Source organism: Chroicocephalus ridibundus, chromosome 2 (genome assembly GCF_963924245.1).
Source record: "Chroicocephalus ridibundus chromosome 2, bChrRid1.1, whole genome shotgun sequence".
Taxonomy (NCBI): Eukaryota; Metazoa; Chordata; class Aves; order Charadriiformes; family Laridae; genus Chroicocephalus; species Chroicocephalus ridibundus.
In genome coordinates, this window is record NC_086285.1 from 80,487,013 (window position 1) to 80,501,128 (window position 14,116).

Here is a 14,116-nt window from a genome sequence, read left to right on the forward strand (position 1 = left end):
TACCGAATCCTGCAGGTGGGTTTGCACGGCGGGAGCCGGTTAGAGTCCTGTGCCTGGGATGGGGAAACACTTCTGGGTCATGACTGCGCTTAGCTTAAACGCGTGCCCTGTTCCCTACTTGTGAAGGCTGAGACTGCTCTGGACATGTCCAGAGATGCAGGTCTAAGTGACTGGGAAATTAGTTAAGTGGAGGAAAAGGCCTTTTCTGGGTTAAAGTATGTGATTTTGAACTTAAGGGCCTAGCTTCTAAGTTGCTCTCTAGTGGTTAAATCTGTACTGGATCTGACTCTGAATATTGCTGCTTTGCTTTCTTAGAAATCATTCAGTACTTAGCAAATCTATGATTATGCCCTTATTTGTCTGTGGTTGACAATCTGACTACAAAATTACTATTTTATTTATGTTGTAAAGAGCTGCGGAAATAACATACCACATACAAGTTTGTCTTTGGCTAGAGCACCTACTCCATAAACTGCTAACTTTCAGAAGTAGATTATGCAGTGTCTTTTCTGTTCTGTCGCCTAGGGCTGAGCAATGTCTATCGTCTCATGAGTTTCTGACCTTAGCACTACAGATGCCCTTTAGAAACTGTCAAAACCTGTCAGATTCCTCTTTTGGATATAAATCTTGGAAATACACAGAAAAAAAGAGAGAGAGAAAGCAAGCAAAACAGAAAGGGTGTCCTATAGATAAATTTAAGGTTATTAACAAGAACACCCTTAGGTAAAACTACTTCAGATAACTGCATCCTTTACCCTGCACTTTCCAGTCCTGGTAGGTTCACAGATTGCTTGTTTTCCACTAAGCCTTCTTACCAATTAGATCTGCTGAAGACATCGTTGCAAGTGATAGAAGCCAGCAAGAATATTTAGAGCACCAAACCCACCCAGCTCCTGAGCTGCAGAATAGGGTCATTCAGACAAGTACAGCACTGCAGCGAGCCTGTCCTGCTTCTGGAGCTCATTACCACAGCCTTGCTTTAACCCTCGCACAGTGCTGCTCTGTCTTGGCTCCAAGCCACAGAAGTATGTTTCTCTGGCCACAGTCATGATGCACTGCCTGTTCTTTCTGCTTGAAACTTTTTTCTTTCCGTTTTCACACTGCCTCTTTCCCTGCTGAAATAACATACCTGTCCGAGAGTCCACAGAGAAATATGGTTGTCCTTGGAGAATACTGTACACTACTCTTGCGCTGTTCCCATAGGTTGGGTCATCAGCATCTGTCGCTGTCACCTGGATAACAGAGGTGCCTGACAAAAAAACCCATCAGGTAAGACCTTGTGAGATAAAGAGCTGGCATGAAAAGTACATGGTTCAAAATAAATAGAAATGCCTAACAAGAGCTTTCCCACACCGAACTTCTCCATTTGATGCTCATAGTGCTTGTACTTATTGCTCATACTTGTATCTCATTAGCGCTAAAAGAATTAATAGCCATAAATTCATCATGCGTCTGTAAGAAGATATAAAAGAGCAAGTACTCTATGGACCACAGTTACAGAATTGCTGATCTATCAGTACTTTGTTACGGTTTGCAGGGAGCTGGTAGTTATATACTGCTTGCTTCTTTTCCCCTTTTCCTGATTTTAAATGTTATTTAAAGGCAGCTCAAATAAGATCTGTAGCTATCCTGACATAAATCACGGATTGCTGCAGCGGGCCCATGGATACTGCATGTTGACTGAGGGATGGAAATTGTACCCAAACACTGAGCATGAGGGGTTGTATCTCTGGGATAATCTCTCTGCGGGATTGCAGTTTACATTGCATGGCCTGGAGATTATACCCTGCTGAAGTGCCTTTTGGAACCTGCACAGATGCATATATATTTCTTCAATTGGTTTTCAAGGTCTGCTTCCTCTGAAGCTAATAATGGCTTGCAGGTGATGTAGTTTATCAAGAACAAGGAGAAGGCAAGGCATAACGGCTTGAAATATATGAGTTTTGACTCCTTAAAATGTCAGACAATGACCTTATAAATGTATCTAGCCTTCTACATAATGTTTTGTGTTAGAAACAAATCTAGTGTTACTAGATACGCACTGGAAAATAAATCTAAATTCAAGCTAGCCATTACCATTAAGAAACATTATTTCTGAATGGAACTTTTGTATTTGATGCTTGTCTCTAGCTTTATGTCAACATAATATTGAAGAATGAGAAGTTGAATCAGGTCTGTAACTCTGGGACATGTGATTTATAGGGTATTGTCTCTGTAATGACGTCACAGACCCAAAAAGCAATAAGCACCTCCAAAAGAAAGACAAAAGTCCAGGAAAACAGTATTTTATGTGACTATTGGCTTTGTTTTATGGAAGTGGTTTCTCCTGACTTGTGTAGGTAGGAAGGCTGCTGTTCGTCTTCTGGCTGCACTGCAATAACAGGACTGTGTTTGACATGATCCCACTCTCTAAAAGTGGAGAGCAAATGGTACCAGAACTTTGGGATCCACTGAACTGTGTTTAGTGCAGACTTAAAACAGATTTAGAAGGAGCAAAGCTGCTAATAATTGTTGTCATGTCTCCATGATTTCAAGAGCTCCTGGACAGTATTTCATCTCTCAGCACAAACTAGAATAGGTTCCTAAAATTGTGTTATTTTATGGATGGTAATGGATGTCTAATGCTACTGTCTGATGGAGGGGAGAAGGGGCACTAAGTTACTGCAAGTTGTCTGAAGATGGTACGTTTGAATTACGCCCTTTTCAGCCCTCCTGCTTCCCTTGGCTTGTTCAGAGGGACCCAGCTGATGGTGGCGTAAAGCCTGCTATCCCTGTTCTGCAGCAGTGGGGCACCCCAGGGGAAGCTCTCCTGCCCTGCAGCTCCTGCGTCAGGGGCAAAGGCTGAGTTCAAGGAGTCAAGGAATTTATGTTTTAGTGACCATCTCCAATTTGCTTAGACGGGGAAGAGACTCCACAAAATCTGCCTTACCCACAGGTGACATTTCTGGAACAGAGGCTACGTAAGGCCCATCCAGGAACTTGGGTTCATTGTCATTAATGTCTTGGATTTTGATGATGAACTCCGACTCCGGTTCCATCGGCCGGCCCGTTCGTCTGTCCAGAGCCTGTGCCCTCAGGGTGTACTGCGACCTTTCTTCCCGGTCCAGTCGCTGAATGGCATGGATGTCCCCCGTGGTATCATCAATTGTAAACACAATGCCAGCTCCCTCTCCTGAGAGGATGTATTTAATCGAACCATCTCCCCTGTCCATGTCGGAGTGGAGCTGCGGAAAGGAACAGGATTCAATTAGACCACGAGTTGGGCAAGCAGCTGCTGAGACACAAAGCACGTGGGCATCCTGAGCACTTTGGTCTCACTGTTGGGACTCACAAGCTGGTTTTAATGAACTTGTTTTGCTGAAAGAGGCAAATACTCAGTAAAGTCTGTATCACAGAGTTGCAATTAAAAACCCTCTCCTGTCTTCCCATTCCTGCACCCACAGCTGTGCCAGAAGAAAAGGCAGAGGCACCCAAACAGGAACAGGCTCTGTGCCTTTTTGAAGTCTCACTCAACACAAGATTATATTTTGCCTTGTTGCAATGGCCATTGAGAAGGACTCACTGCCAGGCTTGGGATAAGGGGAGGTCAGCAAAGCCGCAGGCTGTGCTCGCTCACCTGGCTTAAGAGGAGTCAGATATTCCAGGGGTAGCATAATGTTGGGGCAGATGAGGTAAATCTGTTCGGGATCAAGGGGAAAGCAGGATGGGAGAGCTACTCAGCAGCTGTCATGATTCAGAAATGTTTAATTTTTTCTTTCCATGAAAATTTTAGCAGTAAAAATTAGGCTGTACCCTTACATCTTCAGGAAAGAATTGTTGTCAAACAGTATGTAAGGCAAGGAGTGAGGAACATTTGATTGTTTCTGCAGCAGGCTATAGAGATGAGAGGCATCCCTGATTTTCTAGGGAATTAGCGAACGGATTTATTGCATGACTACTATTAGTTCTGAGCAGCCACAGATAGCTGTGAATGCAACAGAACAGAAGAAAAGTAAATGCAGTGCTAATTATGATCTAAAACAGAGAAACAAATCATCCTGGAGACTACCATTCTGCTAAACACCTGGTTCCCATGAAATGCTGTAATGACTACCAAAAGACAAAAAAATCACTTAATTTCACTCACACTATGAAGATCCTTAACACTATGCTCATACTTCCATGGTTTTGAGGAATAAACCATGAAGACCAATGCCCAGAGATGGTATTGTTTCAGTCCCAAAAGACAGGAAAGCAATAGAATTGAGATGCAATAATCAAAATGTGATTTTCGAGAATGGCTCAGGTGTAAATACCATTTGCCAGTGTGATTATCATTTTTGAGAGATGAATAAAGAATAATAAAGAAAAAAGTGGTCAAAGTGGGCTGGATTCAGTTAAGCAGATTTTAAAATGCATATATGAGCTAATTATCTCAAGAAATATGGTCAGAATTAAGTGTGTGTTTAATGCTTTGGTGAGCTCAAAGGACATATGGGAATAATTGTGGAGGATGGGGCCAATCATAGGTAAATATTTGCACTGGAGAGAAAAATCCTGGAATAATAAACTGAATAGATGAACACAGGATTGGTAGGATTTGAAAAAAGAATCCAAATAGAAATGGATAATACGTGTAGAACAGCAGAAGTCAAACCTGATGCATTTGATTACAGGCTGTTCCCTCAATATCAAAAGAAGAAATCTCATCACTGAGCTATTTAAAAACACACAGAAAACTGCACAAAAATTTATCATACAGGAAAAACTTTTATAGGGATGTGGACAAATTGTCTTACCTGACTTAAACATTTCTAATGCCAGTGGACCAGCTCTTCAGCTGTTTTAGGGCACGTAGTCCCATCGACTTGCCAGCTGAAAGACCATTTTCCCCAGTGAAGGGTCTGGTTGGAAGATGCTTGTTCTCTGGAGGTTGTTTTCCTTACTAGCCCCTCAGAGCGTAGCACATGACTTACACAAAACCTGGGCCTACTTCTGATTTTAGGGTAAGACTGAGTTCAGCTGAGGTGGGATCTCACATTCATTGTGTTCCATGGCAAGTCCCAACCTGCAGACAGGTCCGTATGTAGGTGGCCCATGGAGCTTAATGACTGCTGGGACAATGAATGTTAAAGCCACTGTAAAGTAGCTGCAAGAGCTAGAGGTGCAGATTGTGATAACTTTCGTGTCAGGTCACTAGTATTTCATTTCATTGCTTTGCCAGCGGTCTCTGCAGTGGCAACTGCATCTGAGAGACATCGGTCCTTTGGAGGAATGCTGGCAGCTCTCAGGTGATGTATCAGCTAAATGGAGGAAGAACCAGCACATACAAATTTGGCAGTGGCAAACAGTTAAATTTAGATGACTGCCATGTGCATTAATTCCCATGCAAGAGCCAGGACTGCAAACTGGCATATCATCAGGAAACACCATCTTGTGATTAATTTAAAAAAAGACAGTGGTTGTCATTATTTACCCTAAACACCCATAACTCAGAGATTATCACTGTAGGAGCTAGTAAACAGGATGCTTCCAGAAGGAGGACACTATTAATAGCTTTTTGAATTGGTTCAGAACCACTAAGCTACATCTTGGGCATTTGTTTTAGTGCATCAGTGCAAGAATGCAGCTGCTGAGACAGATACAGATGTTAGACCTGATTTGTGACTTAGAGCTGGGCCTGATGGAAGAGAATGTGTTTTGGAACATCAACAAGTCCTCATTAAATAGGAAAAAGGAAAGAAAAGGAAAGAAAGAAGTCGAAGTCAAATTCACAGTCAAAGAAATGGCAAAGGAAAATATAAAAGGAAGTGGCAAAGGCATAGAAAATTGAATGAAAAAGAGAAAAAGAGAAAAGAAAAAGAAAATTACAATTAAAAAAAGAAAAAAATCAAAATAAAATAAAAAAATAATTAAAAAAACCAAAACAAAAACAGAAAGAAGAAAGCATCTTTTAAAATAGCAGAAGGTGTTCTGGAAAGTTCAAGAGACTTAGAAGAAGATACTAAATCAAACTCATGGGTTAAATTACACCTTCTGTCTGACGTCCTATTTGGAATGAATGCAGTTGTGTAGGGAGCAAGCAAGGAATGAATGTGGCACGCTAATAAGAATTTGGGAGTACAAGAAGATCTCTGTCTAATTGTGATTTGTTAAAAGCATTGGGTCTCAACCAAGGCTAGGCAGGAAGACATGCCAGCAGCACTTTTGCTGCTTCTCGTATAACCTGCTCTTTCTAGACAAAGCAAAAAAGAGCATAAAAGACTTAATACTTCCAGACTGCAATAAATCTGAAAGCATTTGGTGTCTGAAGGTACTGAAGCACACACACCATTGCAATGACAAACCCAATATCAGCATGCTGCAGCTCGGGTTGTATGTAGAAGTCACTCTGTTGGAAAGGTGATCCAGTTTTTAGTTGGCTCTGTTTTACGGGTAGTGCGATAAATTGTGCTGCCGTGTGGCTGACACAGAAGTAAAAGGAATTCATTTGTACTTTCTCCGGCATATTAAAAGAGTGGACTATGGGAGGAATGAAGCTGATAACTCCTTAGAAATTGTTACCAGTGTCAACCTGGGTTGCTTCTTATGATGAGGATAGCAAAAAAGGTTAAGGAGGTTATGTCTGCATCTGAATGACACGTTTCCAGGCAAAGGGTGTGAGGAAGAGGGTGGTACTGCCGGGGGTGTCTCAGGGAAGGAGTCGCACAGCTCTGCTAACTGGGCTGTGACTCTGTCCTCGACGTGCTCTCCTTTCTCTGCCTCCAGGGAGGTAACACCTGCAGGGGATTTTTGTGAGGATGTGTGAGTGAGTTTGGTTGATCTGCAGTGATAGTCTGTAGAAAGGATGCATTTTATTCACTCATCCAGCTGCTGTGGTTCAAATGCCTCTTTCCTTTGGAACGGGGTTAGGGAGTCTCCGACATGGCAAAGTGGTTGAAGTCTGTCCCCAGTTCAATTACTGATGCAGTTTAGGCTGATGGATGAACTTGGAAAATACCTGCTGCAGCAAATGTGGGGCCTTTGGTTTCCCTAGTTCATCCTATTAGCCGATAATGGCTACCTCTAGGAAAGTTAAAGCCTTGTATTTATCTGTGAGAGGACCAGGAACCCTCTGAAGCTAAAATACCTTAAATTAAATTTAAACTCTTAAATGAACACTGGAGAAAAGCAAAACTTGTACTGACTTCACCTCAGGAACTTTCTTTTCATTTCCCTGTCCAGAAGATATTTTGCTCCTTACGTTACAGTTATGTAGGAAAGTACATTTTTCACAGCAGCCTTGAAAATCATATTGGGCAAGCCTGGACCCATGGTTCAAGTCAAGGTGCTTTTTGGGTTGCTGCAGTCCTACATAGCTAGCCAGGAATAGCTGTACGAGAGCATCAGAAAAGCCTCTCTCTTATGGGAAGCCTCTAAAGTAAATACAACTGGATCTATGCTGTGCGCTTTTTCTCCTTCTGATGTGGGCTTGGAGAGAGCCAGTGGATAAAAGCAAGGCCTGGCTAGCAGGATGTTTCAGGGTGTCGTGGGTGGTATCAGTTAGAAGAAGCTCTGTCTGGCCAGGCGTGGGACCCAGGGCTGTTTGGAGGGCTGGTGCGAGCAGTGAGCAGCAGGCTGGGAGCTCTTCTGCACCTCCACCCGGCTCTGCGCAAGCCCTTCCAGAGCTATTTCTGAGCCAGCCTGGGGTCACTCAGGCTGAAAAATTTCTGGCCTGCCAGAACAATTAATTCAGCCCACAGTCTATACCCTGCTGACCCATTTCCTAAGGATCCCTAAAGACACAGGCAGCATGAACGCAGGAGTTGTGAGGAATCGTGGTGGGCTGCAGCTTCTTCTGAGAACCCGTGCCTTTGGCTGTAGGAGATGAGGAAAAGCCTTTCCCTTATGGCAGCCCCCACTACTTTCACCCCACTGCTTGGCTGGCTGCTCTGCACCCCGTTCAGGGATGGGAGAAGATGAAATGTTTGACCTCCAGAGATCAGTTTTGGCAGTAGAGTTCCCTGGCGTCTGGTCTACATGGAGCAGTGCAGAGCTAGGAGGCCTTCGGAGAGATCCAACCACGTCAACTCAGCAGTGCGTGGGGCTAATTGGCCCTGTTAACCGTGGGAGCTAATTAGCCCTTGCGCACCCCTGTGCCAACAGGCAGTCCTGGGGAGAGCTCATTCATGGCAGCCTGGGCCTTTGTGTGGTGGACACAGACCATAGTCGTCCCCGCTTCCCCCTCCTTCAGTGGAGCTGAGTGGCAGCAAGCTTAAGAGCACTGCTGACCACGCCAAGATTTTGCGCTCCTAAATGACATAATCAAGTCTAAACCAAAGATGATTCAGTTTCTTCCAGCACTTGTTTTAGCTGAAATTCAGCTCACAGTGCAAGTCTGGAGTCGTTTCAGATGAAACTGAGTGTGTGAAATAGTAAGTCTGGCCCTTGTTCCAAAGCTGGGAATTGCATGAAACCAAATATTAATTTCTTTGTTCAATAAAGATATCAAGAGCTGAAAAGCTAGGTGCAAAGATGAATGAAGACTAATGAGGTCTCATTTGGCAGCAATCACTAGAAATGCCATTGCTGTGGGAGGAAGGAGAGCACATCTTGCTGTCAGTCACACAGGGATAAATCAGGAGGAAGTCTTTTGAAGCCTGTGGATTCATTTTGATTTATACTGGTGTGACTGTGAGCACAGTTTAGGTCTACGGGGTTGTAGCATGATAAATACAAGTCCAAAATGGGCATCTGGACATGTCAGTCTTTTTTTTTCTTTCTGCAGATGGATAGAGTGGAAGGAAAGAAGGAGCCTTGATTGTGTAAAAATAAGCAATGAAATCTGAAAGAATTGCTTTCTGACATGCTTTCTTAGTTCTTAATTTTTCATATCTACCTATATGTAGTCTGCACTTATCATAGTGGTATCTGATATTCTAAGCATGTAAAATTGTAAAATCTTAATTGTATTGTTCAAACACTGAAGCACACTAACTCTCCCCCTACCCACTTTTTCCAGATTTATCATGTTGGTGTAGATGAGAAGCAAACTTGGTGCTGACCATAACCCTTTGAATAACAGGGTCAATACTTTAAACAATTCAGAGCCTTTAAAAACAGAAAAAGGAAGATGGTTATAGTGAGGCAGATTGTGATGGCAGACATTACTGGTCTGATTTCCATCAGCTTATTCCTCAAGGAGCTACTGAAAAGTGCTTAGGGATTCATTTTACACTTAACTGTACTCATGTGTAGGTTATTGGGTTATAAGGGATCCAAAAATAGGACTATTCATGGTTGGATTTAATGATCTGTTCCTCTAGCCTTCTAGATCTGGAGCAACTTCTCTGTAGTCCACAGAATTAACCTGTGGTCAAACTGTGGTAAGCAAGAAGCTACTCTGACCCTAGAGGTTTGCAGAAAACATTGACATTGAAATGTCAGTTTTCAAGAGAAATTGGCTGTTTAATCTTATTGTGAATTTCAGCTTCCAGCTGACTTGATCACAGACAGAAGCATGATCACAAACTCTTCCTTTCTTTCCTAATCCTCATATGTCAATACAACCTTGCTTTGCCTTGACATTGTAGGAGTCCCTGGAAAGATGACTGCAGATTTTCTAACACTACCTCAGTTACAGATGATGATTGGTGCAGCAGATCTCTTTGAAATAGGCAAACACATTGACGGGCCCTTGAAACAGGAATTCTTCCCAAACGAAGGTGATACTGGTCAAAAGCTCTAGGGAGCAGAAGTGAAATTAATGTGGATAAATTCACTGCCAGAAAGAAGGTAAAGGCAATTAGGGAAACTTCCTGTGTTTCACCATGGACTGCAGATACACAAATGTACGCACTCTGCCAGATATCCTCTGGGTGCGGGTCTTACCTTCCCAACATATAGAGGGTCAGTTCCTGTGTACTCCTCCAGAACAAAGAACTGGTTCCACACCCAGCTCCGCTTCATACGCTGATGCAGCTTGTCCGACAGGTTGTCTTCTTGCCCTTCAGTGAGGGGCCTGGCACTTCCTGACAGCACAGTTGTAGTAAGGTCCATCAGTCCCCAAAAATACAAGGAGATGCCAAGTCCAAGCAAGTTCTTTGCATTGCTCATTCTACCTGAAGTCCACATCCGTATACTAGGGCTGACTTAAAAGTCAAAACACAGTATCTTAGGTCCCTTGTGAAGAAAGTAGGTCCTGCGTGCAGTCCTTTGAAATGTCCAAGAGAGATCCTGGTTCTGAGAGTGGCAGTCTCCTGTAAAGTTAAAGGAAGTTCATAGGAGGATGGTTTTTTCCCCAAGGTAAAAGAGTTTCCTCAATAGGCAAATATGCTATAAAATATTTAATCTTCTATATAAAAATATAATATCAGGATGCACACCTTCTGAAACTAGGAATACTATTAGCTTATAAGCTGCAGAACTGGAGCCTTAGAAACAAGAATCGTCAGGATTTAGTCAATAAGTAAGAGTTCTCTACTTTGCTTGCTTAGCCGTAGTGTTGCTTCATGGTATTGATTGGCATGAGTTAAGTGCATACTCTTTAGAAATATTTATGACCAGAAGTCCTTAGAGAATATTTAAAAACAGTTCACTCTGGAAAATTATAATAGCTGGTGAACACTTTTTGGCAACTGTCTTTCTCTTTCTGTTTGGAAACTATGTCGTTATCATTACACACACGTGCACGCACACATGTCTACATAAATACAGATATTACTGCTATATTGCAAACCTTGGATGTAATTTCTAGCAGCTCCAAGTTATTTCTAATTTTAATTATTCCTTCAGCCTCCCCGTTTCTTGAATTTGAGTTTCACACTCTACTGCCTCCTCTCTGAGGAGCTGATTGCTGCTACAAATGCAACATTTCTAGAATTTGAACGGTCAGTTAATCATTTTATAGCCCACAAAAGGTTTCACAGTGCTGACGGTCACATGCTATTGTGTGATATGTCCAAGCGAGTCAAGCTAACACATTTTTTTCCTCCACAGGCCTGAAAGACCCGTTTAGGCAGAGGAATGCTGACCTCTATCAGAGGACACTTTCTCATCAGTCTAGGATCTTTTGTTGTCATGAAGTCAGTTTAGTGGGTCACCTCACTGCAGGCTATGGATTGTAGCAAACATTTCCTTCACAATTTTTCTGAGTTTAATGATGTGGTGCTGCACTCAAGTTACTCTGTCAAAACACTCCATACATCCTCTGTGGGCCCAGTATTTTTGCTGTTCTTTTTGAGAACTCTTCTTTCCCTTTTCAGGACAAACAGACTCATGAGGAAAGGCGTATGGGGCCGAGGCTTACGCAAGTAGTTCACACTTAATTTTACTGCTGTTCTATACTTAAGTCTTAATTAATTGTTTTATCCTGTGGAAATAAAATGTAGCAGGAGATGTCTGTCAATTATTTCTAATTGAAATTCTTGAAAGACTTCAAAGTAATAAAAAATATTTTAAAGATTTTCATGATAACATTTTGAAGTGAAGAGTGAGACAATACAGTGTTTTCAACAAAGAAGAGGAACATTTGAAAATTCCCTAGCGTCTAAGCTGGTACAACTGGAAGACTGGGTACATTGAGAAATCTACTGAAAGAGAAATTCAGAATTTAATCCAAAAGTTGGCTGAAATCCAAAAAAAGCACCTTGAGTCTAGAATAAATGTCCACAGGCAAAGTAAAGATAAAATAACTATCTATCTTAGACTAATCTTTACACAAAATAATGTTTCTAAGTACAAAGCCCAGAAGAAATATGGCTAAACAGTGCTGTTAGTCTATACAGATGCAAAGTATAGCAAACAACTAACAGGTCCTTTACCTTGAAAAGTTTACAACCTAAAGCTCAATAGATTAAACAAAGAAAGGACAAATTGTAAGCACAGAACATGAAAAACCTCTTTTAAGCAGAGCAACATACAGAACTGCTGGTTGTTTAGACATTGGCTGCATAATGTGCTAGGGCTTGTCTGCAAAGCCAAAGAATGGGGATTTATCTAAGCAGTATAAGCCTGGAAGGACCACAGTAATCTCTGTGTGTCTGTCACTTCATGAAGAAGCTGGCAACTGTTTGCAAGAGGCAGGGACGAGGCTCAGCTTGCCGGATACATGCAGTCAAAGAAATCCAAGAGCTGTCTGTGCAGTGCTTGCCTCTCTCTGTCCCATAAGTCCTTAGCTCCCCTTAGCCAACATAGATTTATACTGGGGAAAGGAGACTGAAGTGCTCTTCACACAAGGTACATCCACCTTGCTCTGGACATGAGCTGTCAACGTGTGCTCACAGCCCAGAAGGCCAACCGTATCCTAGGCTCCATCAAAAGAAGCGTGGCCAGCAGGTCAACCAAGGTGATTCTGCCCCTCTATTCCGCTCTGGTGAGACCCCACCTGGAGTACTGCGTCCAGCTCTGGAGGCCTCAGCACAGGAAAGACATGGACCTGTTGGAGCCGGTCCAGAGGAGGGCCACAAAAATGACCAGAGGAATAGAACACCTCTCCTATGAGGACAGGCTGAGAGAGTTGGGGTTATTCAGCCTGGAGAAGAGAAGGCTTATTGGATGCAGCCTTTCAGTACTTAAAGGGGGCTTATAAGAAAGATGGGGACAGACTTTTTAGTAGGGCCTGTTGCAACAGGACAAAGGGTAATGGTTTTAAACTAAAAAAAGGTAGATTTAGACTAGATAAAAGGAAGATATTTTTTACAATGAGGGTGGTGAAACACTGGAACAGGTTGCCCAGAGCGGTGGTAGATGCCCCATCCTTGGAAACGTTCAAGGTCAGGTTGGATAGGGCTCTGAGCAACCCGATCTAGTTGAAGATGTCCTTGCTCATTGTAGGGGGGTTGGACTAGATGACCTTTAAAGGTCTCTTCCAGCCCAAACTATTCTATGATGCTATGATTCTATGATTCTGTGATTCTATGTTGTCAACAGCAAGTTTTTCTCAGCAAAGTCGGAGGGGCATTATTGACAACCCCTGTTTTGCTGGCAAGTAAATGTGGGGAAGGCTCTCCCACCACCCCTCAACATGACTTCAGGGAACTCAGCACTGCTTTTGCCATGCAACAGGAAGGGAAAGCAGAAGCAGGCAGCTGCTAGGGTCCCACCTGCAGTTTTTAATTTAAGAAATGCCATCTACTGTACAACTAAGTTATATTTTTGTCCATGTGACAAAAGAGGTGATACAACATGATGGACCAATTCCTGTGGCAATGAGAATTGTGTTTGTAGGTTAACTCCCAAACCACAAATTCAAAACTAATGGTGCCAGATGCCTCCTGCAATTAAGTTCAGACAACAAGGATCAACAGCACTTAGGCAAGGTAGTATCAAGACATAGGTAAATAAACTTGCAGAATTACCAGTATACCTGTAATGAGTCAACACCAAAAGAAATCTGACCATCAGAATGTTTTTTTCTGCACGTGAGATATATCAGCAGAAAGCAAAGTAAGTAGAAGCAGTGAAATAAAGGTCAAGAATAGGGACATACATGCTTCAGGCTCTGTGTGATAACAGCTTTTTCATTTGAATGTCACTCATCATTGCAGTTCAGTTCCATGAGGAGCCTTTCTTGAAAATAGTGTGCATCTCAGTCGCCCCCAGGAGCAGCATCCCTAAGAGCATTTTCTATTCCCAATGCAATCTTGTTTTGGGGTATAGCAACTACCAGGAAACTTGCCATTAAGTAATGTAAAGTCTTGTAAGAGGATATTCCTTCCCCAAGTACCAGTATTTTCTCCATTTAATGCCAGTCTATGGTGACATGATCATATATTTTTGTAGGAAGAGAAGAAAGCACTAGTGGTGAGGTGGCACACAATTTTTTTTTTTTTAATGTTAATAGCAGGGTTTCTGGTGTCTCATGCCTTTCAAAAACTGTGAGCAAGCAGGCTCAAACTTCTTACATTTTCCTTTTTGCCTAAAGGCAAATTACTACTATTAATAACAGTGTTTAATAAAAAATGTTCCTTTGAGGGGTGGTCTCTGGGGCTGAAGGAGAATGATTTTTTTTTTCTTTTTCTGTCTCAGGTCCTTAGTTGTTATTAAAAGAATGAAAACTGCCTTTGTTAACTTCTGTCCTGTGGTTCTGGGGGGTCCCTGGGGCTCCCTTCCTGCAGCTTCACCAACCCCAGGTGTGTACTATTGGCCTCTGGATCTG

At 42.4% G+C, this 14,116-nt stretch overlaps 1 protein-coding gene across 2 annotated transcripts in view; it reads right to left on the reverse strand.

Annotated features, from left to right (window-relative positions):
• CDH20 (cadherin 20) overlaps window positions 1-14,116 on the reverse strand; it is a 119,290-nt gene that overhangs the window by 27,478 nt on the left and 77,696 nt on the right. For both annotated transcript variants that reach the window (XM_063326081.1, XM_063326082.1), the window contains exons 2-4: window positions 9,850-10,217; window positions 2,930-3,224; window positions 1,130-1,249 (exon numbers count right to left, since the gene is read on the reverse strand). In XM_063326081.1, coding sequence (XP_063182151.1) covers window positions 1,130-1,249; window positions 2,930-3,224; window positions 9,850-10,092 — 658 coding nt within the window. In that variant the 5' untranslated portion in view covers window positions 10,093-10,217. The remainder of the gene's footprint in view (window positions 1-1,129; window positions 1,250-2,929; window positions 3,225-9,849; window positions 10,218-14,116) is intronic.